Source organism: Aphis gossypii, chromosome 2 (genome assembly GCF_020184175.1).
Source record: "Aphis gossypii isolate Hap1 chromosome 2, ASM2018417v2, whole genome shotgun sequence".
Taxonomy (NCBI): domain Eukaryota; kingdom Metazoa; phylum Arthropoda; class Insecta; order Hemiptera; family Aphididae; genus Aphis; species Aphis gossypii.
The window spans coordinates 78,994,351-79,021,463 of record NC_065531.1 but is presented as its reverse complement, the minus strand read 5'-3'; the positions used below and the strand labels follow the sequence as shown (position 1 = coordinate 79,021,463).

Genomic DNA, 27,113 nt, shown 5'->3' with positions numbered 1-27,113 from the left:
CAATATAATAGTTAGGTACTTTATTGTACTTATATATACATATAATATATTATACACACATGGGTCTTAAAATACATAAATATTTATTTTAAAATCGATATGTGTTTAATTTTAATTTATATAAATATAATACAGTATATTATATACTATATATATGTATATATATATAGGTAATTATAATTCATATACCTCGTCAATAATATTATGCAGGCATAAGGATCTTTGGTAATAGGTACTACACATGCTATTTTTTAATGGCGTAATCTATATAATATATGTGTTATATACTCACATATGGCATATACATATCGCATATATTGTATTATTGTGTATTTTATTAGTTATCATGACAATGAGCGATGACATAAACGCATCTATATATATATGCGTATTATTATGTATGTGCGATGTCGTTATGGCTTATGTACCTAGTTATATAATATGCATAAGTTTATTTACATACATGTTTTGTAGTTGTATAATGTACATGTAAACATAATATAAACGTTATTATATTGTAATATTATATCCCTCTATAATAAGTGGTGCCGACAGTATGTACGAGGATAATATGACGCTAACAAGCTCAGAGAAAATAAAAATAATTCCTATGAGAACTGCTTATAAAAAGATCAAATATAGGTAATGGTTTTCTTCTTCTCGTTAAATACCAAAATATAATATTTATAAACACGCATACTGTATTATAATACATTATGCAGGTAGCAGGTACTAATGTACAATATATCAGTTAAAGGACCTCTAAAAACCTTATCCGTCAAATCACGCGACTCTTTGACCTATTAGGTACCTACTTTATTTATTTGTTTGTTTGTATCAAAGCTGTTTCTTTAAAAGCGCGTTCTTATTTTCTTACATAAAAAAAAAAAATGTTCAACGCTCCGACGTGCATATTTATTGTATATATTATTATTTATTCGTTTACAGTAAGTAGGTGGTCCCACTATGTAGATACCAGTATTTATCAATGGTAACTGGTATGGGTAATAAATAAATCTCGTATCCAAATTATCCAATTATGTACCACGTATATTATACAGATTAAGTATAGTACCTATATTACCTACAGTTCTTCCGATCTTAAGAAAACAACAATACTCGTGTTAAGTTTGCAGGCACATAAATACGATACATCGTAATATTGTCCATAATTTTGTATATTGTTGTCACTATTCTGTTGGTATTGGCAGGACCTTATTAACCAAAATGGGAGACCAAGCGCATACAATTTTAGTAATTTTGTATAATCTATTATTTACAATTATTTTAGAGTACTCTGTAAATTAACGTCCTTTTTACTTTTCAAATAGGTTAGGTTAGTAAGTAATATACATTTATACTTTTACCACTGGTACCTACCTACTTAACGAAAATATCAACTCTTAAGTTTTAACTCCACTTATAAGATAATAGGTACATTAATATAAATTAAGTCTGATGTTTATAAACAAAATAAAAAATGTAATATAATATAGTATAGGACAATTTTATTTTTAATACCTAACAATATCTAACAGTATATTATTTTTATATTATTGAATTCAATAATGAAAAAAAGACATGGCCAGTAATGCCACGTTGTCTGCACCTGCATTAATTTGTACTTGGTTGGGTATTGATGGTGTCTATATTGAAGATTTTAATGTATAATATTATGTAAGTAACGTGTATAAATAATACTACTTACCTATGCATCTATGCGAAAATGCGTAATGTGTGAACGGGTAATACACCGCAACAGACGATTTTTACATGTATAGGTACCTAATTATATACATTATAGTATACAATAATCGCGTGTTTTTGAAATGCATTGATAATGTACGTATTATGACATTACCGCGCCACATTTAACGCGATTTTATTAATTATTATCATTGAGTTGTTTTTTTTTTTTATTGTTTCCAATGTCATTATGTAGATTCGCAGTATTATTATGATTAAAATGTGTATTTAATATTTTTATTAAAACAACGAGAATGAAAACACGCTATATAATATAAATGGATATGAAATATGAGTGTATTATACGATCGTAGTGTACCTATAGGGTAACCATCATTATTTCATACGTCCCCTTGTCTGAACAATTGTGTTAGACTTTAGTAATTAGATATTTTATAATTAATTTATATCAAGTAATTATTAGTATGTAGATACATTACGTTTTACTGTTTTTTTTATTTTTTAATAGTATGATATATTTAAGTTTAAAATTTTACCAAAAATGTCACGTATATAGATACAATTCATAAATATTATTACATATTATACATTATTGCTATTAATTCATCTAACTGTCCTACAGTGTAACGGTGTGAATATGCTCGTGGCGAAAAAAGACTATAAATTAGTCTAAATATTTTTAAAACTTTATTGTGTATAGAAAAAAAAAATAATCATCATACCTAATAGTTACCTACAGAAAAGTCTCAGGTCCTACATTTTTTTCGGAGGGGTTAATACAAAGCATTTGATATTTTGATCACTTGCCAGTTGCCGCAACTATCACTGTTCGCATCGCTCTCTATCTATTGCCATATCTCTCCATGTTTACTTAATTAATTCAGATATTGAAGACGTGCAGGGTCATACTATAGTTTCTATCGTCCCAAGTTTTTTCCAATCCGGTACCCACAAAGTTATTTTATTTAACATAACTATGTTTTTCTGTGCGCTAGACATTAATCTTACATGCACATCCTAATCCAATTAAATTATTTCGCATTTCATTATTACTATAATATAATATAATATCCGGTAATTCTGGTTGATTGTACAAACTATCAAATCATTATTTGTTGGTTTCCTATTCTTTTTGGGGCTAAAAATATTTGTCTCAATATTTTCTTTTCAAATATTGCTCATTTTTTTCCATCGGTTTTTGTTAAAGGTTACGTCTCATAGGCATATTTTTGACTTTTTAATAGAATCTAACATTTAAAAATTGGATTTAACATTTTAAAATGTCTATTTGCTGAGCTTATTTTTCTCTGTATTTTATCATGGCTATCACCCATCCATGTCTATTTCTAATCAAAGATACTTAAGTCTCTCAAATTTAATTTATTCTTTTCTCTTATTTCTAATTTCATTTAATTGTTGGCCTTACGTAATAATATCGTGTATTTTGTTTTCGTTAATTATTAAATCATTTAAACCCAGGGACCATGGCCTTCCTTTTTTTACCAGGTCTAGTGTTGTTGCTCATAGGTTTGTTTCCGATTCAGCAGTAATCATTTTATCATACCTTGATATTTCAATTCATAGCTTGAAAAATGATGCGACTTTAAAATTATTTATTTTATCGTGAAGAAAGATAAATAAATAAGGAATAAAAAAATAATTTTAACATAAAATACAAAACACTGATTTTATTGAACATTAAAAAAAAAAAAAACCACAAAAATATTTTATTTATAAAACTCATTACACCTTTTCAATTCTTAACAATTAAAAAATATAATTGTTGTGTATAAATTATCTTAAAAAAATTACATAAATAACAATTCAATAATTGTACAAAAATAAAATAAATTAAAATTTATAAAATATAAATGTTTACAGTAGGTATAGATTACTTGAGATGACTTGTTATTTATAAATATTCTGTTTAATTTTTGAATTTGATTTTTGTGAATCAAATAATCAGTAAAAATACATGCATGTCAACAATTTTAATGCAAATGAAACCAAGTTTAAATACTTTAATATATTCTTAACATAAGGATATATTATTTGTTTGAAACATTTTAGGCATGCAAGTAATTTTATACAGAGTAATAAAAATATATTATTTGGTCTTTTTCTAATAAATTATTAAAAAATATTCAATCTCATAAAATTTAGATTATAAATTACATACAACATTGAGATTTATTTATATAAAACGTTTATAGGTCATCTTATTACTTTTCGATATTGATCTTTAGGAAAAAATTAACAATAACATCATAAAAAAGTAGACCATCAATAACTAAGAATACTATAATGTATTATATATAAAATGGAGTTTTTTTTTTAATGCGATAAACAAATAGTAAAATTCTCTATAAAAATATAAATTTAAAATAAATTGTATATAATTATAAATAAAATACTAAATGTTATATACTTAATAATATGTGCACTGTGCCAACTATGAATAACAATAGTTAAATTATAAGTGTAAGTATACATTTTAGAATTGTAAAATTTAATAGTTTTTGGCACCAAATTTTCAATAAATGAACTTTCAAAATTAAATTTCAAAAACGTCTTAATAATATCACAAGTTAGTAAAATTATATCATACATAAATGGATATTAAAGAACTCCCTCCAAGTAAATTTTTATCAAAATAAAAAGCTAATTATTTTTATTTGTTATAATATGATTCTTATATTAAGTTTTGTATAATTGAGACCGATATTTGTAAAAAAAATACTTCAAGACTTTATGAGTGATAATGTCCATTAACCTAACTATTGGTACATACACACTTGTTCTAACATTTCAAATTATAGGACGATTAATAACATTAGGTAATCTATTCAGGATAAGAATGCTCAATAAATGAAAACTGATCATGTTCAAACATGACAAATCTGTAAAAAGCTCCTACTGCAAAGATTAGTAAAATCTGACAACTAAGTAGGACAGTGTTTAAACATCACTGGAGCTTCCGTGTATAAGAGTAGTTTGATTTATTATCAAATAGAGTATATGTATATTCCTTCAGAAATTACACAATCAAGATGTAATGTTAGTGAGTAACAAAAATATTATAAATTGGTCACAAAAACATAGTGAGCACAGTGCATTTTTTACCCTGTATATATTTCACATTTTAAAACATTGAGCTGTAAAATACTAACATATTTATATCACTTAGTTATATGAACAAAGGTTTAAATAATTAAATACTGAAGGCACTTATACAAACAATTGTTATTATTTTTTTTTTTTTTAAACACAATATACACCTTAATCTAGGACTAGAATTTGAGAGTAATAATGAATAAGATTTCGAAATACACGAAATATTAATATTTGGCTATACATAAATATTTAAGCCGTCTAATAGTCATAGGCTTATTGTTTGAATAGGGTGACCATTTTTAGAAAAGTGAAAAACTAAATATATTTTTATTTACATTTCACTCCCACTTATAATATTAGTACGTTATTTTTATTAGGAGAGAAATAATTTTAATATTTGCTATGTTACATGATTTTTAATTTAAAATGTTTGATTCCATGTATATTTGATCGTTGATAACAAAGAAACGGATTATATGTAATATATTTATAATATTAAAATTAACAATTGAAAATTGATAAAAATTGTTTGATTTAAACCATTTGTATTAAAATAACATAAATTTTATTTCATATATTTTAATGTTTTCCTCTTATTTTGCATATTTTTATTTTGTGACTTTATAATGTATATTTTTGTAAAAGAAATACAAACTTAGAAATTAATAAAGAAATACTTCTTTTATCGAACAGTACAGACTATTTCAAGAAAGAAGAAATTATCAAAATTGAAAGTGTAAAAATCAAATTGGTGTTATAATAAAAGACAAATTAACGATAGTACAAAAAATAAAAATTGGTTTTAAAAATAAAAAAGTGAAGATACTTTCAAAGATTTTAAAAGGGAAAATAAACTAGATGAAGATTTGAATGCATGTATAAAGTAGAAATAAATACTTCTAATATTGAGCTAAGTTTTTTAATACACAAAAATGTATTCACAGATTTTTAATACTTTATTTTTACATTACTTATTTTAAGTGCATATTAAAAATAAATGCATATTTAGTAGCATATCACAGTATTTTTGAGGAATTGTTGTGCATATAAATCCGTTCTCTATTGATAACTATTATTGCTTTAAGTTTAAACCTGACCTAAAAGGTAGATACGATACCTAAGACAATGTTTAAAATATTAATTTATATAAATATGGAGGATAAAGGAAGATTAGTTGTCGTATATATAAATATATATATATATATATATATATATGATGCATAAATCAAAGTTAACTGTCTTATCTAAAATATTATATTAACATTAAGTAATTGAATAAATAAAATAGTCATTCACATTTCCAACACAATGGTCAACCATGTCCTATAGTGATTTAATCACATATAAATTCCAAATTTCCATATTTGTGTTTCAAAGAATATTGTCATGGACATGTGATACTATAAATCATACAAGCGAATGATAGAAAAATCATATTTTACTACATTTAAATATTCTTAGCTCAAAACTTTAAAGTAAAAAAAATTCTTTAGAAATATATCAACTGTATAGAATATCTAGAAAATAATTGAACATAATAACTGTCCATTAGGTTAGGAGAGGTTAATATAACAAAATATATTAATATGTCAATATAAAACTTTCAAATATCTTTAAAGTATTTTCTATCACTACCATCATCTAAAGATTTTAGTTATATAGCCATATAGGTTTCAATTTTTAGTTTTGTGTTACCTATCATAAAGTTATTGTATTAAGTTTTTTCTTTTTCTACTTCTTTCTCAACTTCCATTTTCTCTTCACCTTTATTATTATTAGTACATTCATCTTTATTGTTACCTTTGTCATTGGTTTTATCTTCTATAGACTCAGATTTTTCTTCTATTTTATTGGCAGGTAATTTCTGTACATCAGGCGATTGAGGTACAGCTAAAGTAGCCTTCTTTGGCTGACTTTGTCTATGATGAGTATATAAGGGGTTGAAAAGTACACTAACTGACGGTGGCAAAGAATTGTGATAAGCTGAAGATGGTGGACATAACTCAGACATGGCTTTAAGAAAACCATTTGTAGATGCCGGATCTCCATTTGAATTGTTTGGAAATGTTCCATACATGAATGGATTCAATGGATTAGTAAATGGATTATGGTTTGTTGGCCGAACAGGTAGTAGAGCCAAAGAATGAGCTAATGTATTTTTTTTAGGAATAGGTTTTTTGGGTTTCTTAGCAGGAGTAGAAGGCATAATTGGGCATAATGTTTGAGGATTAATTTTCATTAGAGGTACTTCAGCTAACCTCTTCAAACTGTCTTCAGCCTTGTCATCATCTTTTTTATCATCTCTTGATTTAAAAAATTTTTGACACTTTTTATCAATACCATTTAATTCTTTCTTTTTGGCTAAAACTGAAGTTTTTGATATACTTGGGTTCCAATGTTTCGTCGGGGATGTCAATGTTTTGTATTTAGTTCCTTGCTTTTTAATTTTTTCAACAATAGTATCTAACTTAGGTTTGGTTTTTTTTACTTTTGATCCGGGGTATACTTTTAAAGCTTTTTTCTTATCATCATCTTTTTCATCATTAATATCACTAGATTTAGATGGATTTTCATTTTTAGCTATATCAGTAGGCTCTATAGTGACATTAGCTTGTATTTTTTCTCTACTTTGGTTAATATTTGTAACTTTCATAATACCATTTTCACTTATTTCCAATTGTACTTCTTTAGAATCTGTTATTTTGTCATTGGCCAATACGTTTTCATCTATTTTTGGAAGTATTTCTTCAATACATAACTCTGTGTTGACTACATTTTGTTGCAAATCATTTTGTTTTTCTTCAGATTTTTCATCATCCTTTTTGGATTCAACTGTACTTTCTTCTTTTGAAATTTCATCATTTGTAAGAGATTCAATTTCAATTTTAAGAATACGATAAGTTATTGTAAGTGGATCTTTCTAAAATTAAAAAATATAATATAATTCCATAATATATCTATTAAAAATAAATAATCAAGTTAAATATTCACCCTTTTCCAATCAAACATGTAAACAACATCCATTAAGGTTAAGTGATCTTCTAGTAAATAATTTTGGTAGAAAAACTCAACATGATGGTCAGTTGGTATTAATTCATATTTAATGTAAACTAATTTTTTTAAATTTATAACTGTCAATGACGCAGGGCACCACAGATATCGTTTATGTTTATCTTGTACATTCTGTGCAATTAAAAAAAAAAAAAAAATGGTTAAATTTATATATTTTTTTAAGACAAGAATAAATATACTTTACTTTTTTATCAATCGTTTCGCATTCATAATAAAGACATATACTGATTGCATCACTGGCAGCAAATATATGATAGTCATCAGGTACTACACCGCGACTCATTGGGTCCCTGGGTAAGTATACTTTGTTTCGATTGTAAAACTCTTTTCTCATTATCATTTCCTCTATAATAATAATAATAGTAATAATAATGATAGTAAAAGCAAAATTTTGAATTAGTATAAAGTTTGAAGTACAATTTTATAACTCACTTTGAAATAAACGTGGGACAAGTTTGTAAACAATATTTTGCAGAGTATGGTCTGGCCGGATATTGGATAAAGGTTTTGATTTGTGGACTAATACATCGCATATTGGACAATACTTGTTGCGTTCGAGATACTTGACAATACAACTTCGACAAACTAAAATTATAAATCAACTTGATAAATAAAACATTAACTTACTAATGAATTAATTTATTTTGATACTTGTAGATAAAATAGTAACTACATATTAATAGAAATAAATATATATTAATTGGTATAAATAAAAGCTTTATAGTATACCTAATCATAAAATGTTATGACAGTGAAGTAATTATATAACAATGTTTGGATATATACAATTAAATTTATAAATTTCTATATTTACAATGAAAAAGGGACATCATTAAATATATTGGAAGTGTAATTTTTATTTCGGTAGACAAATTTGACAGTGATAAACATATTTTTCAACAAAAAATGGGCGCAATTGAGGTAAATGTTGATAAGGTATATAATAGCAAAACAAACATGCATCACTGTTACAATATAAGGTCAACTGTTTGGAAATAACTAGACGATCAAATTACTTACAGGAGTGCAGACATTCGATCACTGTCGTGGCGTCCACGAAATATCCACCGCACAGAACACATAGTAGATGTGGATTTAGGTCGGTGACCTTCGGCTTACAAGATTGCATATTGTCGTCGCTGTGTTCATCATAACGTCGTTACCGTGACGCATTCGCGTCTACCTGGACACCAACGGAAACAGGAGTTAGACGTGATTATTGTGTTCGCACCACTATAAAACTTACCCGGGATCGTTACCGCCATTGGGGTAAAAATTTTTCCAAGTTCTCTATTTATATTTTGTGGGTCAACAACGGGACTCGGAGAAGCGAAGGTTTTCTCGAACAATCAGTCAACGGTACTAGCGGGTATCCAGGAAAAAAATTTTTAAATCAATTTGGTCATCCACGAACCGAAACTGTAGCGGATTTGAATTGTAAGTTGAAACGTAAACAGAAAAACGTAAACGAAACCTTCGTCCGCAATGCAGACGCGGATAAACACTAACACTGCGGTCTGCGAAACGAAAACAACAAAAACAAGTTGTCCGTTGACAAGGCGTTAACAGCAACGACCTAGCTCGTTTGTTCCATGAGAAATTTTTTCTCTTCTCTCAAGTGGAACAAATCGATATTGAGAATTCTGGTTGGCGGCTTGGTGCAATGGTGCCTTCGCCTACAAATATGACGATTATCGAAAATCGAAATATTCAAATATCGATTATAGAATTATCGACACATTTGACACTGATTATTTTAGCTGAATTTTCAGATGGTACATTAGTACGTTTTATCATCAATGGTTATAAGTTTTAAGTTTTAATTTTTAATATGTAAATTTGTTCGTTGAATCCATTCGACGTGTAGACTTTTGATCACGCATTCTCATAATACTATCAAGCAAACCCCCAGCGTGCCGTGACATTTTTTCTCTCATGATTCGAACTGGATTACTACCTACAACTGGAACGTCTGGAACGTTTCACTCGTTTTAGCCGTTTGAGGTTAGTTTGTAGGAAGAGTTCACGGCCCACCGGCCCTTCAGCCCTTGGTTACTGTACTTTTGTAGACACCAGACATCACATTAGTAAATAATGATTACTGCCTACTGGTAGTGCAGTGGCCGCTGTGCTCTATATACCCATCGATGTCAGGAAAAAGTGACATTAGTTGTTGCTAATAGTGATGATGTTCATTAAACTAGGATACATGGAAAATACATCGGTATTTTCACAAATATGGACGTATTTCTAAGAAAAATATTCCTCATGCCAATTTCAAATTTCTGAATTTACTGTCTACTAGTACGATCAAAATGGTATTAATTAATTTTTTTTTTTTCATTTCTTTAAATAATACTCAGTTTTAATTGTGTCTATAGAAACTATATTTTTTATCTGCGCCCATGGTTTTTATTATATAAATTATTATCAGACTTCTTCTGAGGGTTTAAATATTAATTATAGTAAACTTTATTGACAACCTATATCTTAATAATCCAGCTATACTCGTGGAAAAACAAAATCATGAAATTACTACAATACCTTGCAGAAAAACTGGAAACTATATTGAAATACTCAAATACTTGACGAGTGCGAGTGCGGGGAGTTCTTAGACATAGATTAAAAAAGGGTTTTATAGTACCGATTATAATTATGTAATGCGAGAAATTTTTTATAAAACTAGCGAAAAAATGTATCAACAGGTTCAATAATGTTGTCAGTAACATGGTATATTAAAAGGCCTAGTGGATTACTTTTATCGGGTACCTGTAACATCTAACATATAAATAAAGGCGCTGTTCAGTAAGGTATTCCTCTATTGAATAATGTCAATAATAATTTTTTTTTTGTAGGCTACAAATCACAATTGAGTAGGCACGGACGTTTAGATACTATTTTAGAATATATCATTCTGTGCCGAATACTGAGTCTGAGACCATAATAATATTGTTCTGGGGGCCTGGCCACCTGGGATTTATTGAGTTAAGATCATGAGTCGAGATTAAACGATTAAAGCACGGATTAAAATATCTCAATTCGTGGATTAAACTATTAAAGATATCTTTAATCATGCTCTAGATAGAAGCATTGATTATAGAATATTGGAATCAAGGTGGATATAAGATGGTAGAATAATATGTTCTATAATCAATGCTTAGAGCAATAATAACTACGAAAGATAAAATACATGATAATATCTAAGATAACATATTATGTTCTAACTTCTAAGTAGTTTAGTACTCATTTGATTAGACATAACTCTGTATTCTGACAAGAGTCAGTTGTCATTCAGTCCTTGTGTCCCGGACACATCTGGTGTTCGTCAGTTATTCGTCTATGTCCTCGTCTCCGTACTCTGTAGTCGCAGGCCGTTGTCGTGGCACAGTCCACACTCCGGGAGTCCGGTGACCGGTCCATTGACAGTCGACAGCTCGGCGCTCGAGTAGTCGAGTGTTCGACAGCGCTCAGCACTTCGGCAGTTAGTGGATATAACTTCATTATTGCAGCATTGTTTGAAAAAAGTAAATGATTAAACAGTACGAAACACCAATATTTATTTCTTGTATTTTAAATTAAAATTGTCAGGGTTGATTGTATTACAATTTATAATAATAACTTGCTGCTGAGTGACTAGCACTCAAGAGCCAAGTAATTGATCGTCCTCAAGATCAAGTTTATTTAAGAATATAAAGCGATAATATTTGGGTAAAATGAGTAGGCGTCCGCTATTAGATTTAAAGTCGCGATCAGGTACTTGGTACTTACATTTTGATTTTATAACGTAACAGTCTGATGGTAATTGAATAAAAAATACGTAATGACAATCAACAGGTGCAACTTAACCTTAAATCGTTATAATAGGGGTTTGAACTCGGGTTTGAATGTTTCGTTATTAATAATAATAATTGTTCGTGCCAATGTTTTTCTATATTAAACTTAGAAAATAATTTAGTTGTCCTTAATTTAACCAAACCACATCCAATATATAACTGAGTATGTCATTACTTAGTAATATTACTCATACACCATTAATAATTTTCCTATGTTTCTTTTTAATTAAAAATAAACAATAACATTTTTAGTTTATTGACAGTATAGATTTTGATATTTATTTTGTAAAACTACTAACATTTTATATCATAAGAAATAAAAAATAAATGTGGCCTAGATTTTAATGGTAGGTATTCCAAAGAGATAAACCTTAAAGACAGTAATTTAATTTATATTTTCAAAGTTGTGTCTTATTTTAAATCTGTGTATTAACCATCTTTTCTTTGTTATACTTAACTTATTTATTAATTTTTAATATATTTTTAGAATCAATATGTTGTGTTCATCAGCACGTTTGCGTCAAAATTTTTATTTAATAATTGGTGTCACAATTGGGCTACTTTTTAGTCTTATTGTCGGCCCATTATTAGAAACTGGTTGCCTATTTTCAATATCAACTATTGATAGTGATTCAAGCTTAATTATTGTCAATGATGAATACGAACCTCGTATAAATTTGGCTGGCAAACCACAGCGAGCACAAAAAATTCCACAAACTCTGTTACGTCCAAGATATTATTCAACAGAGCTTGGAATTCGAGAGAAATTATTTGTTGGAATTTTGGCCAACCAAGCATCTGTAGATGGTCTAGCAGTTGCTGTCAACAAAACTGTCACACATTGGGTGGATAAGACAATTTTTTTCGTTGATGCAGCAGGTGGACATAAACTAAATGTAACGTTAATGAAAATACCCGGTATAGTTGGTTTCACAGACAGTAGAAGTGTATTGAAACCGTTTCACATGGTAAAATATATTGCTGACAACTACTTGGATGAGTATGAGTTTTTTATGTTAATAAAGGATAGTACATACTTGAATGCGGACAAGCTCATGAATATTGTTAAAAGAGTTAGTGTCAGTGAAGATGTTTATGCTAGTGGAACTGTAATTGGTACTAACTATTGTTCATTAGGTAAGAAATTAGACACATTTTTATTTAACAAATTCTAATTTTTATTAAATAATAATTTTCAGATGCCGGAATACTTTTAAGTAATTCTGTTATTCGTAAAATGATCCCGAATGTTGATTGGTGTGTACGTAATGCATTCTCTACTTCAGATGATGATAATTTTGGTCGATGCGTATTACATTCAATTAACTTTCCATGTCAGACATCTATTCAAGTGAGTAGTATCAAAATTGTTCTATCCAAAATACACAGTTTAATATATTTATTTAGGGGCAATCTATAAGCAGTTATCATCTATGGGAAGCCAAAGATCTTATTAATTTACTCAATCAACCACAACAACAAGAAAGTTTTAATCGTGCTTTGACAGTTTATCCAATGCCAAATGCTGAAACAATGTATAAAACTCATTTAGCATTTTGTAAAATGAATTTAGAAAAATCTAACATGGAAATTGAAGCATTAAGACGTTCTATTGTGACTGAGTCAAGTTTAGAGCCACCTAATTTTAGAAAAGTAAATTGGCCTGTTGGAAGTCAATATGGAAGTACTCCATCCACTCGTTTTGATGTATTGAAATGGGAACATTTTACTGAAACACATTTATATTTGGACTCTAGAATAAGCAATATAAGACCATTAAATGAAGCTGAAAATACTGATATACGTGTGAGGAAATAATAATTTAAATAAATTTAAACAATTAACTAAAAAAAAAATTAACTACATATAGTAAAAAATATTATTTTTGCAGAATGTTTTAAATACTAGCATTGAATATTTGGAATCAAAATATTCAAATAATTTAAAATTTGATCATTTGGTTAATGGATACAAAAGATTTGATCCATCAAGAGGATTAGACTATATTTTAGACTTAACTTTTAAAGATATAGTTGGAAATAGATTAATACAAAAAAGGTATAATATATTAATTAGCTAAAATGTAATCATCATTAAAAATAAATTGTTCTTTTTAATATATAAACTCAAGAGATATATTATATTTTATTAATATATGTATTAATTTATATATATTATTGTTTAGAGTTGAAGTCAGCAAGTTGCTTGGTAAAGTTGAAATGTTGTCAGTTCCTTATGTAACTGAAAATACTCGTGTACATATTCTTTTACCTGTGCGTACAAATGAAAGAGAAGACGCCTTTCGCTTTCTACGACAATATAAACAAATTTGTATTGATAAAAAAGAAAAGACAATGCTCATGTTGGTTAGTGTAATATTTAATGCACTAGTAAAATTAGAAAAACTGTTTAAATGTTTGGTAATCAAATTTTTGAATCTTTAGGTTTTGTTGTATGATGCTAATGCCCCAGGTAAAGGTGCTGTTGATGATGTGTTTAAACAGCTAAAAGATGAGGCAACATCATTGAGTAATGCACATAAAAAAGATGGCACTAAAGTTGCATGGTTATCAGTGAGAATACCAAATACCAAATTGTTAGCACTAAGAGACGCATTATTGGATTTTGCAGTCATAGATTTAGCAATCAAAAAGTTTCCTCCAGATGCTCTAATGATGTTAGCCAGACCAAAAATGGAAGTTCGTCAAGATTATTTGAATAGAGTAAGTATTGTATTACGTAATAATAATATTTCTATAAAAATAATTTTTATCTTAAAATGGTTATATAATATAGTATTTTGAAAAATAATTTTGAGAGTTTATTAATTTTTAGGTAAGAATGAATACTATAATGGAATGGCAGATATTTAGTGCTTTGCCATTTTCTGAATATGATCCTAATCTCATGACATATCCAAGACAAGCAACTCTAGATGTAAATAAGTATTATGGCCATTTTGATCCATTTGACTATGATCATTTATCATTTTATGCAAAAGACTATGTTACTTGTATGTATATATTTTTTTTTAAATTAAAGCAAAATAACTTATTGATTACAATTTTTAGCTAGAAAACGTGCAGAATTATTAATTCCTATTATTCGAGCTGACCGTGATATACATCGTTTGGTGTCAGAATCCACTAGTCATTCTTTGAAAGCAGCCAATATGACTAATCCATCAGTTTATTCTATGTTTGTGGCATATAGTGATTGTCATATATTCAGAGCTGTAGAATCTGGTTTACGATTGCATCATAAACAGAGACATTGTGAAATGTATGAAGGTAACATTGTAGATCATACAAGCGCTGCTTTGTATGGAAACTGTATAAGATCTAGAAATCGAAACGCTGGTTCCAAAGGACAATTGGCTAGACTAGTGTTAGAGTATCAAAACCAATTAAAGTGATTGAGTAAATATATAAACATAATAGTAAATTATATGATATGAGAGGTTTATTTTCCTAGCTCAAACAAATTTCTAAGACTAAATTTAAACTATTAATTTTATATGCCAAAAAGAAATTATTTTTATATTAACTTATTTTAATTACTTAATATTATTTATTTAGAATAATAAATTACTAGATAATGATCACTGAGGTAATTTGTTGTGAATTTTTAATATAAATATTTTATATTTTGTATTGTACACTATTTTAAGTATGAATTATTAAAAATAATTTTTATTTGTGTTAAATAGTTGTTATTGATTTAATTTGTATTATTATACATAATAATACACTATCAATTGATACTTTTTTGTGGTTTATTGATATTAATTTATAGTTAGGTACCTACCAATCTAATAGCAGTAATAATAAATATACACTATACAATAAAATACTATAAAAATTTAAGATATAATATTATTGATTTCTCATCAGTATAATATCCAGATTAGATTAGATGAAGTCTTTTTTTTGCATTACACTTTTACAGTTTGTGCAAATAGATGTTGATGATTCTTGATAATCATTTTTTGTAAATCATGTTATTTCATATTTGTGATCAATATTGAATGCCATCATGTTGCATAGCCAAGCATTATAGTTATTGGTGGAGTTGGGAAGTAAGGTGTGTATATTATATAAAAATTAAAACACATTTATAATTTTTCTTGACTTGATTTAAAAATATATTTAATTGACATGAATACTAATTGATTGTGAAATGATATATTATGTACATTAATTAATATATTTTTAGATTCTAAGCAGAGCAATTAATGTATTGATTTTACAATGATGTGTGTTATTATTTATTTATACCATGTATGAATACTTTGATTTTTAACTTCTTTGAGCATGGTTTCTGATTGAAAATTGGATCTAGTTTTAGAAAAATTACCAATACTTTTCAAAATAATTATAAAAACAAACAAAAAATTAAGGAACATGAGAATTTTCAAGTGAACACAGTTTCAACATAATCTATTTTTTATTGCAGTATAATAAAAGTAAAAAATAATTATTGTAGGTACTTAATATCTTCACTAAATGTTACAAATATCTGCATTTTTTATACGACTATATGATGAGATTTAAAAAAAATTTGGATTTAGACCTATTCTAAGGTATGAGAAGTTTTTGATTTTTTTAAAATTTAAAATTTAAACTATTGTTGATAAAAAAATTTACCATTGAATCAAATAACTTTAAAGTTTAATTCATAAGTTATTCTTATAGCTGTATAAAACTACATGGTATACCTACTTTTTTTTTATATATTATATAAGAAATTAAATATCCATTTAAAGTTCAAATTTTAACAAAATTCCACCAAAAATGAAAACTTATATACTATTTTATAGTAAAAATTTATAAATTCAATTATTTTCTTATAGAATATAGATATTTCAAATTTTACTTAGTTGAAATTTGTAACAATAAATAATGATTTTAGTTATTTTGTAGTTATTAAAAAACATAATTCGTGTTTACTTAAACTTTTACATAAGAAAATTATGAATTTTATTATATGTGAGTATTTTTCAAAAAATATAAATTATTTTTACAGTTGAGCTAATATCTACACATTTAGACATTTAGTTCACCAATATTTTTTTATACTATTCTAACTGTGCAGTGTAGTTAAATATTATGTTAATATGTTATAGAGACTAGTAAATTTCGGTTTGCAAGCTTGCAGGTTTTACAGGGAGAAACCAAAGAGGAGTCTTGGTTGGGGATTTGTGGTTGTGTAGGTGACAATAGCTACTCTAAATTTATTGGACATTTAAAAATTGGTCATTTTAAAATCTAGGTAATCGTTATAGTTACTATACATCCTCTCCCACAATATTTTTAAGATCATCTGGGTACCTTCCAGAACCACATTTTTATAAAAATTCAAACTTTGTTGAATTTATAAGTATCTAATTTTTAAAATAATTTATTTTAAAGTAGAAAACGTTTTGAATAAGGAAATTATTATTCTTATTTATGGACTATCGAACAAACGCCACATCAGTTGCCAAAGTTACGTAAATACCTATGTGTAAAATGTATTGAACATTTAAACATATAAATTATAATTTATGAATGTGTATAATTTAACTCGATACATGTTAATGACAGTCAACGGGTAATAATTTAAAAATAAATAATTTGGTTAAACTCCGACATTGGAAAAAAAACGAAAATTGTTTTTTCGTAGAATGATTGGAAAAAAAATATAACTAAATTAAGATATATAAAATCTTAACACTATGAATGATTATAATAATTCTTTATTGTTTTATTATTCAGTCTATTTTTAAAAATATGTTTAGTTAATATTATGAAATTGTCTCAATGGTTAGTTTTGGTATATATACCTACCTACAAAGAAATCTTTATAAATAGACAGACACCTCTAAATAGCGGATTTTATTTTTTGGAACAAACAAATTATACTAAATAATAAATTATTAAAGTCCTTTCTAACAAAGTTTAAAATTTAAATGCTAATGACCGAGTGTCCAGTACCTACCTATTTAGAAGTTTCACTGTAGGTATATATAGAATATAGATACCTACGTACAATCGAAATTAATCTTACTAACGATTTATGTACAGTATAGTTTGTAACGTTGTTATACATGTACTGTTCCGTCTTAGTCGCCAAGAAATATTTTTTTAATCGTATCGTATTAATATAATATTAATAAATAATAAATGGTATATATTTTATTGAGACACTTAATGTTATATATGTACAATGTACATGTTACGTAATATAATAGTATTGCAACAAGCAACTGGGTTTTAATTTAAACATTTTAAATATACAACTATACAATCATGAAATGTAGTAGAAGAATCATTCAAAAATCTATGCAGGAAAAACTACTCATTACTTATCTAAACTCATTCTGAACTTGGTAAAAATATTGAAATGATAATTTTTTTTTGCGCACAATTTGTGACTATAGGTACTGATAGACTTAATTATAAAACTTATAAAATATTATACAACGATCAACATGCATCAACATTCAACATACACAAAGTAAGACGATTTAAGTTCATGATTTAATGTTAAATACTATAAATATGAATATTATACGTGAAAGATTCTTCCCTAGATCAAAAGTTCCTTTAATTTGCATCATAAACTAAAAATATATAATATATATACATAGGTATATTATATCTTCTTAAATAATGAATTTTCTACCAGAAATCACCCTTTAGGTTGAAGATTACCGATAAAAAAAATCGTTTTTAACTCAAAACCTCCACGAAAAACGGAAACTTTTTAAAAACAATATAATAATACACGCATATCATTCTAAAATAAATCAATCATAGCTCTAGATTCTAAAAACATAAACCAACATTACGTTTTGTATCATAAGACATAAAATTAGGTAAGCATAATAATTATGTTTTATATTAATAGGTAATGTTATTTTTCCTAAAACTATATAATATTTTGACCCATCATAGATGTTAGATCAGTTAAGTCTAATCAATTTAACAATTATTATTATCAGGTATTTATTTAATTACCAATCAGTATTATACTGTAATAGTCAAGGTACCTTGGTAATAGTAAAATTATATTGGTATACTTCTGATTAAAACTCAATTACACAAAATTGCCATCTTCGGAAGTTGTAGATCAGAACATTTTTTATGGATCCAATAAAAAAAAAAATGTATATAAAAATAACTTTAAAAAAGCTTTCATCATCGTAAAATAAAAATACGTTTATCACATCACTGAAATTGAATAAGTAATTCTTACTAATAATGATCTTATTATTTTCATCCGTTCCTACAATATGTATTTAGTTTATAAGCGCTCCGGTTTAAATATTTGCATTTCAAGTATTGCAAGTTCATCAACCAAAGCGCTGTATTGTAGTATATTAAGGTATACGATATGGTAACTGGGTACCTAACACGTGATAATAAAGAATGTGGGTTTGTCTTATTTGATTTATTATATAAGTTGTTCCGCTTGCCATCTAGTATATTTATATATTAGGTATGCTTATATAATAAGTATATAATCATGAAGGATATTTTTTAACACTATTTAAATTTTGCAGTCAGTCTATAACATTTAATATTTTTCAATGACAAAATAATATATTTTATATAGGTACTCCGAAACATAATATATTCTTGTGAATTTTGATGTATAGGTGTATAAAAAGTTCATTTTATCATTTTATTCAGGTATAGCTGTTGAGAATGGGGTGGTAGGACTGTAAATTTATTCAACTTCAAAATATTAAATAAAAATATTATATATAAATATTTTCAAACATTTTATTAGTGATGCGCCGTTACCGATCCTACGACGATCGGCGGTTGTCGGCAACGACTCGCATGTGCTATCGTAGACAGGAGCGGAGTGGGTTACCCCAAGTATACAATAATAACAATAATATTTTTTTTTTTAGTAACAACGTCTTTGTATAATATGACAGGTTAGAAAATATATATAAACAATGAGCCCAAATAAATTAAATATTAATAAATATAATGGACCTAATATAGGGCGCCCCGGGGTCAATTGACAATAATTAATATATAAATAATAATAACACCTAACATATAATATATAGTAATAGAATATAAAAAAAATACAAAATCATAAGGTAGGTAGGTACAATCAAATAATAATAGAGGTACGACCTGGTTTTATATAACTCGTCGGGTGATATACGTGGTCCTTAACAGTTGACCGGCGGCCCGATGATGCAAAATACAGTAATCGACTTCGCACACGTTGACACCAGAGTACAGAATAATGGCCAACTTGCCAACAAGTCCACTAATTGTGGTGACGTATCCGTGTACTGACCACACTTTGTAATATAAGAGTTGATCACACGACGTAGTGTAACGGCACAAATAAAAAAAGCACACCAAATAACGGTGGGCGGACAGAGACGTATGTCAAGCCCAACCGTTTGGAAAAGACAGCAAAGGTGTCACCCGTCGGTCAACGGTCTGGCTAGCGGCAGACGAATTGTCGCCGGACACTGGAGGGGGGAACTTGCTGGGCGCCTCCATCCCGCTACACCGTGGTGTCCGAACCGAATAGTTAATAGATATAGGTAGATAATATTCGTCGTTCCGCGTTCGAACATCCTCCCCGCCGTGAGAGTCTTCTCACACAAGCACTGGGTCGAGCCGGAAAGGGATGTCCATATAATCTTATTGTATGAAGTTTGACCTTTTTTTTTTTTTGCAGGAGGCACAATCTAACCTTAGGTCGTCTCATATTTTTTGAAAAAAGAGAAAAAAAAAAAAAAAAAAAAAAGTTTACAATTTTATGAACATTTAATTCGGTCTCATATTAATGATAATAACTAAACAAGGTAACAAAATGCACTAATAGCAATTTGCCAATAATAAATTTCAAATAATATGTTAATAAATCGACCAAAACAAAAAACAAAATAATAATGTAACGAATTATTGACATATAAAAATAATAACAAAAAAAAATGATAGACGTATGACTAATACAAAACAGTATAATAGAATATGATATTAAACACAATCAAAGCTTTATTGGGTACCTAGACCGCTCGAGTCATAACACAAAAAAAATAAGAATTAAAAGGGTATACAGGCGTGGTAGCGACAAAAGGCTAAGCCGACGTGCGGTGTTGTGCGCAGTAGCGTCCAGGTATACAAGTACCTTAATTATAGGTCTCACGCATTCAGATGAATAGTACCCCCTTTTTTTTTTTTTTTACTTTAATTGTGCGGTATCAGTACGAGCTTGACTACGGGTCGGGTGACCACACCGGACTGTGTAAGCACTCGAACCACACGGACGGTACCATCGATCCCGGGCAATAACTCCGTTACCCGACCGAGACGCCATAATAGTGGAGGACTTTGTTTGTCTATAATTACAACCATATCATTTATTTTGATATTGGGGACTGTTTTTGTCCATTTGGATCTCTCCTGTAACGTAGTCAAATACTCCGCGGACCATCGACGCCAAAAAGCCTGATGGCATTGGTCTAGCAGTTTCCACCGGTTCACCAAATTACGATTCGACTCGGAACCTGACCTAGGCGGAATAGCGAGTAGCGGTCGACCGATGAGGAAGTGTCCGGGTGTAAGATAATCCAGGTCGTGCGGGTCCGTTGACATTGGCGTAAGCGGTCGCGAATTTAAAATCGCTTCGACGCGTGTTAATAACGTAGAGAATTCCTCGTAGGTAAATACGTGTGTACCTATGGTACGTATTAACAACCGCTTTGTTGACCGGACGGCCGCCTCCCATAACCCTCCGAAATGCGGCGCGCTGGGGGGATTAAAATGCCACTGGCACATGGTCCGAGAGTTCGCAATCGCCACCTGACCCTCCGGACTTTGAATAATTGCGCGCAATTGCTTGTCAGCGCCGACAAAATTGGTTCCGCAATCGGAGAACACGTCACTGGGGACACCCCGACGCGCAACAAAGCGATCGAAAGCCGCTAAAAAAGCATCCGCAGACAAGTCGGTCACAACTTCTAAATGGACAGCCTTGGTACAAAAGCATATAAATACGGAGATATATATTTTAAAAATACGTGATTTACGCAATCGTGTCTCACGCATCTGCAGGGGACCCGCATAATCGACACCTACGCGCTCGAACGGTTGCCGCGGCTGCACGCGTGTACTTGGCAAATCAGCCATCAAAGGCGTTGCCGGTTTGGCGTCGAACCTCACACATACCGAACAATTTGCAATGACCTTATGCAACACCGAACGAAGTGAAATCACCCAAAACTGGCGAGATATTAACGCGGACAACACACGCGGGCCGGCATGGCAGGTCAATAGGTGCCATCGACGGCATAACAAAAGTGCAAAATAAGACCGCTTTGATAACAATATAGGATGTTTGCAATCATATGTCAATAATGAGTGACGAAGTCGACCCCCCACGCGTATTACTCCCTCGGCGTCAATAAACGGGGCCAACCGAGCTAGAGGCTTAGACGATACGCGCTCCCCACCGGATAATTCTCGTACTAATTCGGCGAAATGTATTTGTTGTGACATGGCCGCTAATATGCGGGCCGCACAATCAATTTCTGATTTACATAAAAACGCGGGAGCTACCCTCACCGGATGTCGGGGCATTGACCTTTGTGTCGTGTTATTTCGTTTGTGTGATACGCGCTGATGACAGGCTGCAATAAAGCGACGTGCATATGCGACCACACGGAGCATTCGATCGTAATTTGAAAAACGAGTACACCATTCCTCGTCGAACTCATTAACACGCGCCGCACATGACACGGGACGCATTTCGGGTAAGTCCGGACAAGGTTGAGGCAGGCAAAATTGGTCCCAGATCGATGGGTCTTCATAAGCTATCGGCGGACCGTGCCAATATAATTCAAACTGTGATAATACCGATGGCATCACTCCGCGTGATGCGCAATCGGCGGGATTATTGTGCGACTCGACATGTTGCCAATGACAGTCCGGGAGTAAGGTCCTAATTTGATGCACACGATTCGAAACGTAAAGTTTGAACGATGTGTGAGAGACAGTCAACCAAGATAATACTATTGTCGAATCCGACCACGCCCGTACGCCGATAATATTAAGCTGCGCCGCTAACGTACGACGAATTCGATTTAGCCAACGAGCTAATAATAACGCCGCGTTCAACTCGAGCCGCGGGACTGTTAACGGTTTCAATGGAGCTAATTTTGTTTTTGTGCCGATAAGAAACACTGACGTGTCGGCAGGACCGTTGGTTATTCGTATATAAACTACCGCTGCATAACCCGATTGTGAAGCGTCACAAAAACCTAATAAATAACACGACGCGCCTAAGCTAGCGTTAATATGCCGAGGTATACGGATGGCTAAAAGTGACGGCAAATCGGATACGAAGGCGGCCCACTCATCATGGATATCGGTTGGGAGGGCCTCATCCCAGGACAGACCGCGTTGCCAGGTCCTCTGCATGATGGATTTAGCCAAGAATACTACCGGGCCGAAGACGCCAAGCGGGTCGAAAATTTGAGCTACGAGCGATAAAATGCCACGCTTCGTAAATATGGGCGACTGTTCAATACGTAACGCACAACAAAAATAATCTCCGTCCGGATGCCATTCTATGCCTAACACCTTGGTGCCCAACCTTTCACTTGCTTCGAACGACATAGGGGTACCTACGCGATCGTCGGCCGCGACCGCTGCCAGAACGGACGGTGTATTCGACGCCCACTTTTTGAGCTCTAAACCAGATTTATTTAAAACGAATATCAAGTCAGATTGAAGCTTTAACACTTCGGGTATGGTGTCCGCCCCGTAACAAATGTCATCGACATACGTTTGATATGTCAATGCATGACGGACCCACTCGAAGTCGTCGCAGTCTTCATGAGCGATAGTTTGTAGGACGCGTAACGCTAGATACGGCGCACAATTTACGCCGTACGTAATTGTATTTAGTTCATATTCGCGCAACTCGTCGTGCGGTGACGAGCGCCATAGTATGTGCTGATACCTACGGTACTCTGGCAAAATTAATATTTGCCGATACATTTTGCAAATATCCGTAGTAAAGGCATATTTATGAATGCGAAAACGTGTTAAAATATCGACAATATCTTGCTGTAACTTAGGGCCGGGAAGTAAACAGTCGTTTAACGATGGTCCACGACCACTACGCGCGGATGCATCAAATACTACCCGTATTTTCTGAGCATCAATCTCGGGCCGATATATAGCATGATGCGGAATGATATACGCCCCCGGGGACGTGGCGACAGACATGTGCCCTAACGAAATGTATTCAGCCATGAATTTATCGTACAACACCTTTAGCGACGGGTTCGCGGCCAATTTGCGCTCGAGAGCGTCGAAACGCCGAAGCGCCACCTCGCGGGACCCACGAAACGCATCTTCCGACGCCGGCAAACGAAAAGGCAGCGGTACTGAGAAACGTCCGGACGATAAGCGTACAACATTGTCCCTAAATATCTGTTCACACTTTCCGTCATTCGAGAATGTCGCCGGTGCCATCTCCGGCTCCTCGACATGCCAAAACCGCTCCATGAGCCCTTCGATAGAAACGGTCATTGAAACCAGTACTGACTGATACGGGCTGGCCTCTGGCTCGGATACGGCGCCAATTAATATCCACCCAAAAATTGAACTATACGCGGACGGTAGCGCGCTGTCGACTGAACATTTACGTCCGTCCATGATTGAATTATAGACGTCACTGCCTAATAGCATATCGATCGGCGACGCAACGTAGAAAGACGGGTCGGCTAATGCCAGATTAGAAAACCGGTTTTTAATATCTGCGGGTAACGACTTTCCGGGCAGATCGCCTGTTATGGTGGGTAGCACCCACGCATGTACTGATAATACAGGCTCGGTCGCGAACCGTGGTTGTACCGTACATTCGACACGACCTTGAACGTTAACGGATACGCCGGACAGGCCGCTTACCGGGGCGGTCCAACGCGAGCGCTTTAAGCCTAACCGTTCGGCGCATGCGACCGTAATAGCGCTAATTTGCGACGCGCAATCTATTAACGCGCGCATAGTTTGCCACGACCCGGTTCGATCGCGCACGTGAACGAGCGCCGTACCTAACATGACAGTTGCGGGGCGGAGGGATAGCGGTTGTGGAGCTGACGCGCACATAACTTGGGTGGGTTGCGCGTCGTCATTAGCATATCGCTCGCCGGTAGACACATGTAATAACGAATGGTGTCTCCGCGAACAATCCTTACAGCCCGGTTTATTTTTACATTTTGGAGCCCAGTGTTTGGGGCTAAAACAATTAAAGCACATTTTATGTTCTCGCGTCCACCTGACCCGTTCATCAACCTCCCAAGCTTTGAAACGGGTACATGACACCAGCTCATGAGATCCAGTACAGCATGGACAGGTGTTATCATTTTTGGATGTTACCATGGCCGTCAAGCGAGAACCCTGCGACTTCCCGGAGTACTCTCCCCCCTTTCGGATCGGACCAGGTGTTCTGGTAATTTTGACCGGCGCTGACAACCCTGCCTTGTTAGGTAACTCCCCGACAACTTCTAATATTGCTACGCGTGTTCGTACGAACTCTAATAATTGAGTTAAAGACGGATAATCCGCCGTACTGCTCGCTTCAAATAACTGACGGGTCGACATCGGTAAACATCTAAATGCGATCGAGAATAAAATAAATGATCCTAAGTCCGGAATCTTGAGCGCCTCTAGCAACGAATTACCCTCATTGAACGTACCCACAAATTTGTTGAGATCACGAAGCGATTCATGCGATATCGTCGATGTATGTAATAAATTTTCGACGAGCGATGTAGCTACTAAACGTGGTCGATTAAAACGGCCGGACAACGTGGACCACACTAACGCGTAATTATCTGCGGAAACCGGTATACCTTGCACAGCCTCCGACGCAGCACCTTTCAAGCAACCTATCAAATAATACATTTTGTCGATGTTAGACAACTTAGGACGATTGTCCACTACTGCCGTAAATCGGTCACGAAAGTTGGGCCAAGTTTGGAAATCACCGTCAAAGGTGGGTAAAGGGATTTCTGGTAGTCGCGAAAATGTATTACCGGTATCATCGGCCGAGATGGTATGAGACGGTAGTTTATCTCGTATGTAAGAGAGGTCAATGGCCTCCACTCCCTTAGGTATTAAAGAATTGGCCACAGCTTTCGAGTCGGTGATAAGCCGGCGCACCTCAGCAATTGCATCCGGCGAGTAATCCGCGAGCTTATCTAATATGACTAAATAGTCTAACACACCATCGTCTTCGGTCTTAAATTGTGTCCATAATGAGTCTAGATCGGCCGCGATAACCGAAAACGCGGAGGCTACCTCTGGTTCACTTGCCACACGCACGCCTAAATCGTGGATGGATCGAATTTGCGCGATAATGCTGGTGCGCTTGACCGTCGCACGTGCCAATAATCGAGTGACACGGTCTATCTCTTGTTTCGGTTCGTCACCCATAATGACGGGTAAAACCACCAAAACTTATCGCACACGCTCACACTATTTATACTTTATGGCAGCGGTCGGCGTAACTACCCGATCACTCGTACCTAAACCTAACAATGTATGCTAAAACCCACTCACACTACACAAAACACTAGTGTCACAACACACACACTCCGAATCCCCCAAAGGTCGGAAACCACGCTCTGCTACCAAAAATGATGCGCCGTTACCGATCCTACGACGATCGGCGGTTGTCGGCAACGACTCGCATGTGCTATCGTAGACAGGAGCGGAGTGGGTTACCCCAAGTATACAATAATAACAATAATATTTTTTTTTTTAGTAACAACGTCTTTGTATAATATGACAGGTTAGAAAATATATATAAACAATGAGCCCAAATAAATTAAATATTAATAAATATAATGGACCTAATATAGGGCGCCCCGGGGTCAATTGACAATAATTAATATATAAATAATAATAACACCTAACATATAATATATAGTAATAGAATATAAAAAAAATACAAAATCATAAGGTAGGTAGGTACAATCAAATAATAATAGAGGTACGACCTGGTTTTATATAACTCGTCGGGTGATATACGTGGTCCTTAACAGTTGACCGGCGGCCCGATGATGCAAAATACAGTAATCGACTTCGCACACGTTGACACCAGAGTACAGAATAATGGCCAACTTGCCAACAAGTCCACTAATTGTGGTGACGTATCCGTGTACTGACCACACTTTGTAATATAAGAGTTGATCACACGACGTAGTGTAACGGCACAAATAAAAAAAGCACACCAAATAACGGTGGGCGGACAGAGACGTATGTCAAGCCCAACCGTTTGGAAAAGACAGCAAAGGTGTCACCCGTCGGTCAACGGTCTGGCTAGCGGCAGACGAATTGTCGCCGGACACTG

General features: G+C 32.3%; 3 protein-coding genes across 6 annotated transcripts; 1 reads left to right on the top strand and 2 right to left on the bottom strand.

Moving 5' to 3' along the window:
* Positions 1–3,375: 3,375 nt before the first annotated feature.
* Positions 3,376–9,434, bottom strand: LOC114123595 (polycomb group protein Psc-like). 2 transcript variants are annotated; one of them, XM_027986630.2, is made up of 6 exons: positions 9,140–9,434; positions 8,914–9,076; positions 8,326–8,478; positions 8,078–8,238; positions 7,813–8,004; positions 3,376–7,741 (listed from the first exon to the last, which is right to left on the bottom strand). In XM_027986630.2, the coding sequence occupies exons 2-6, from the start codon at positions 9,020–9,022 to the stop codon at positions 6,536–6,538; spliced, it is 1,821 nt and encodes a 606-aa protein (XP_027842431.2). In that variant the 5' UTR covers positions 9,023–9,076; positions 9,140–9,434; the 3' UTR covers positions 3,376–6,535. The 2 variants fall into 2 exon arrangements, with proteins under 2 accessions (XP_027842431.2, XP_027842432.2); XM_027986631.2 differs by having other exon boundaries at positions 8,914–9,072.
* Positions 9,435–9,690: 256 nt separating this feature from the next.
* On the top strand, positions 9,691–15,432 carry LOC114123594 (chondroitin sulfate synthase 2). Of its 3 annotated transcripts, none has more exons than XM_050199735.1 (9): positions 9,691–9,897; positions 12,214–12,863; positions 12,926–13,077; positions 13,134–13,532; positions 13,618–13,784; positions 13,912–14,092; positions 14,171–14,449; positions 14,562–14,739; positions 14,798–15,432. In XM_050199735.1, exons 2-9 carry the CDS (start codon positions 12,221–12,223, stop codon positions 15,139–15,141), a joined length of 2,343 nt encoding a protein of 780 aa, XP_050055692.1. In that variant the 5' UTR covers positions 9,691–9,897; positions 12,214–12,220; the 3' UTR covers positions 15,142–15,432. The 3 variants fall into 3 exon arrangements, with proteins under 3 accessions (XP_050055692.1, XP_027842429.2, XP_027842430.2); XM_027986628.2 differs by lacking the exon at positions 9,691–9,897 and adding an exon at positions 11,148–11,432; XM_027986629.2 differs by lacking the exon at positions 9,691–9,897 and adding an exon at positions 11,149–11,417.
* A 5,506-nt stretch (positions 15,433–20,938) lies between these two features.
* On the bottom strand, positions 20,939–26,194 carry LOC114122825 (uncharacterized). The gene has a single exon (XM_027985596.2). It carries the CDS (start codon positions 26,192–26,194, stop codon positions 20,939–20,941), a length of 5,256 nt encoding a protein of 1,751 aa, XP_027841397.2.
* Between the last annotated feature and the right edge of the window lie 919 nt (positions 26,195–27,113).

Bases quoted from the DNA above. Each gene is read 5' to 3' on its own strand.
- LOC114123595 (XM_027986630.2), bottom strand. From the start codon at position 9,022: ATGCAATCTTGTAAGCCGAAGGTCACCGACCTAAATCCACATCTACTA. The intron at 8,239-8,325 runs GTGAGTTATAAA...TTATTATTATAG, and splicing joins TGTCCCACGTTTATTTCAAA to AGGAAATGATAATGAGAAAA. The intron at 7,742-7,812 runs GTGAATATTTAA...TTTTAATTTTAG, and splicing joins ACATGTTTGATTGGAAAAGG to AAAGATCCACTTACAATAAC.
- LOC114123594 (XM_027986628.2), top strand. The intron at 12,864-12,925 runs GTAAGAAATTAG...AATAATTTTCAG, and splicing joins TACTAACTATTGTTCATTAG to ATGCCGGAATACTTTTAAGT. The intron at 13,785-13,911 runs GTATAATATATT...ATTATTGTTTAG, and splicing joins AATAGATTAATACAAAAAAG to AGTTGAAGTCAGCAAGTTGC.
- LOC114122825 (XM_027985596.2), bottom strand. From the start codon at position 26,194: ATGGGTGACGAACCGAAACAAGAGATAGACCGTGTCACTCGATTATTG.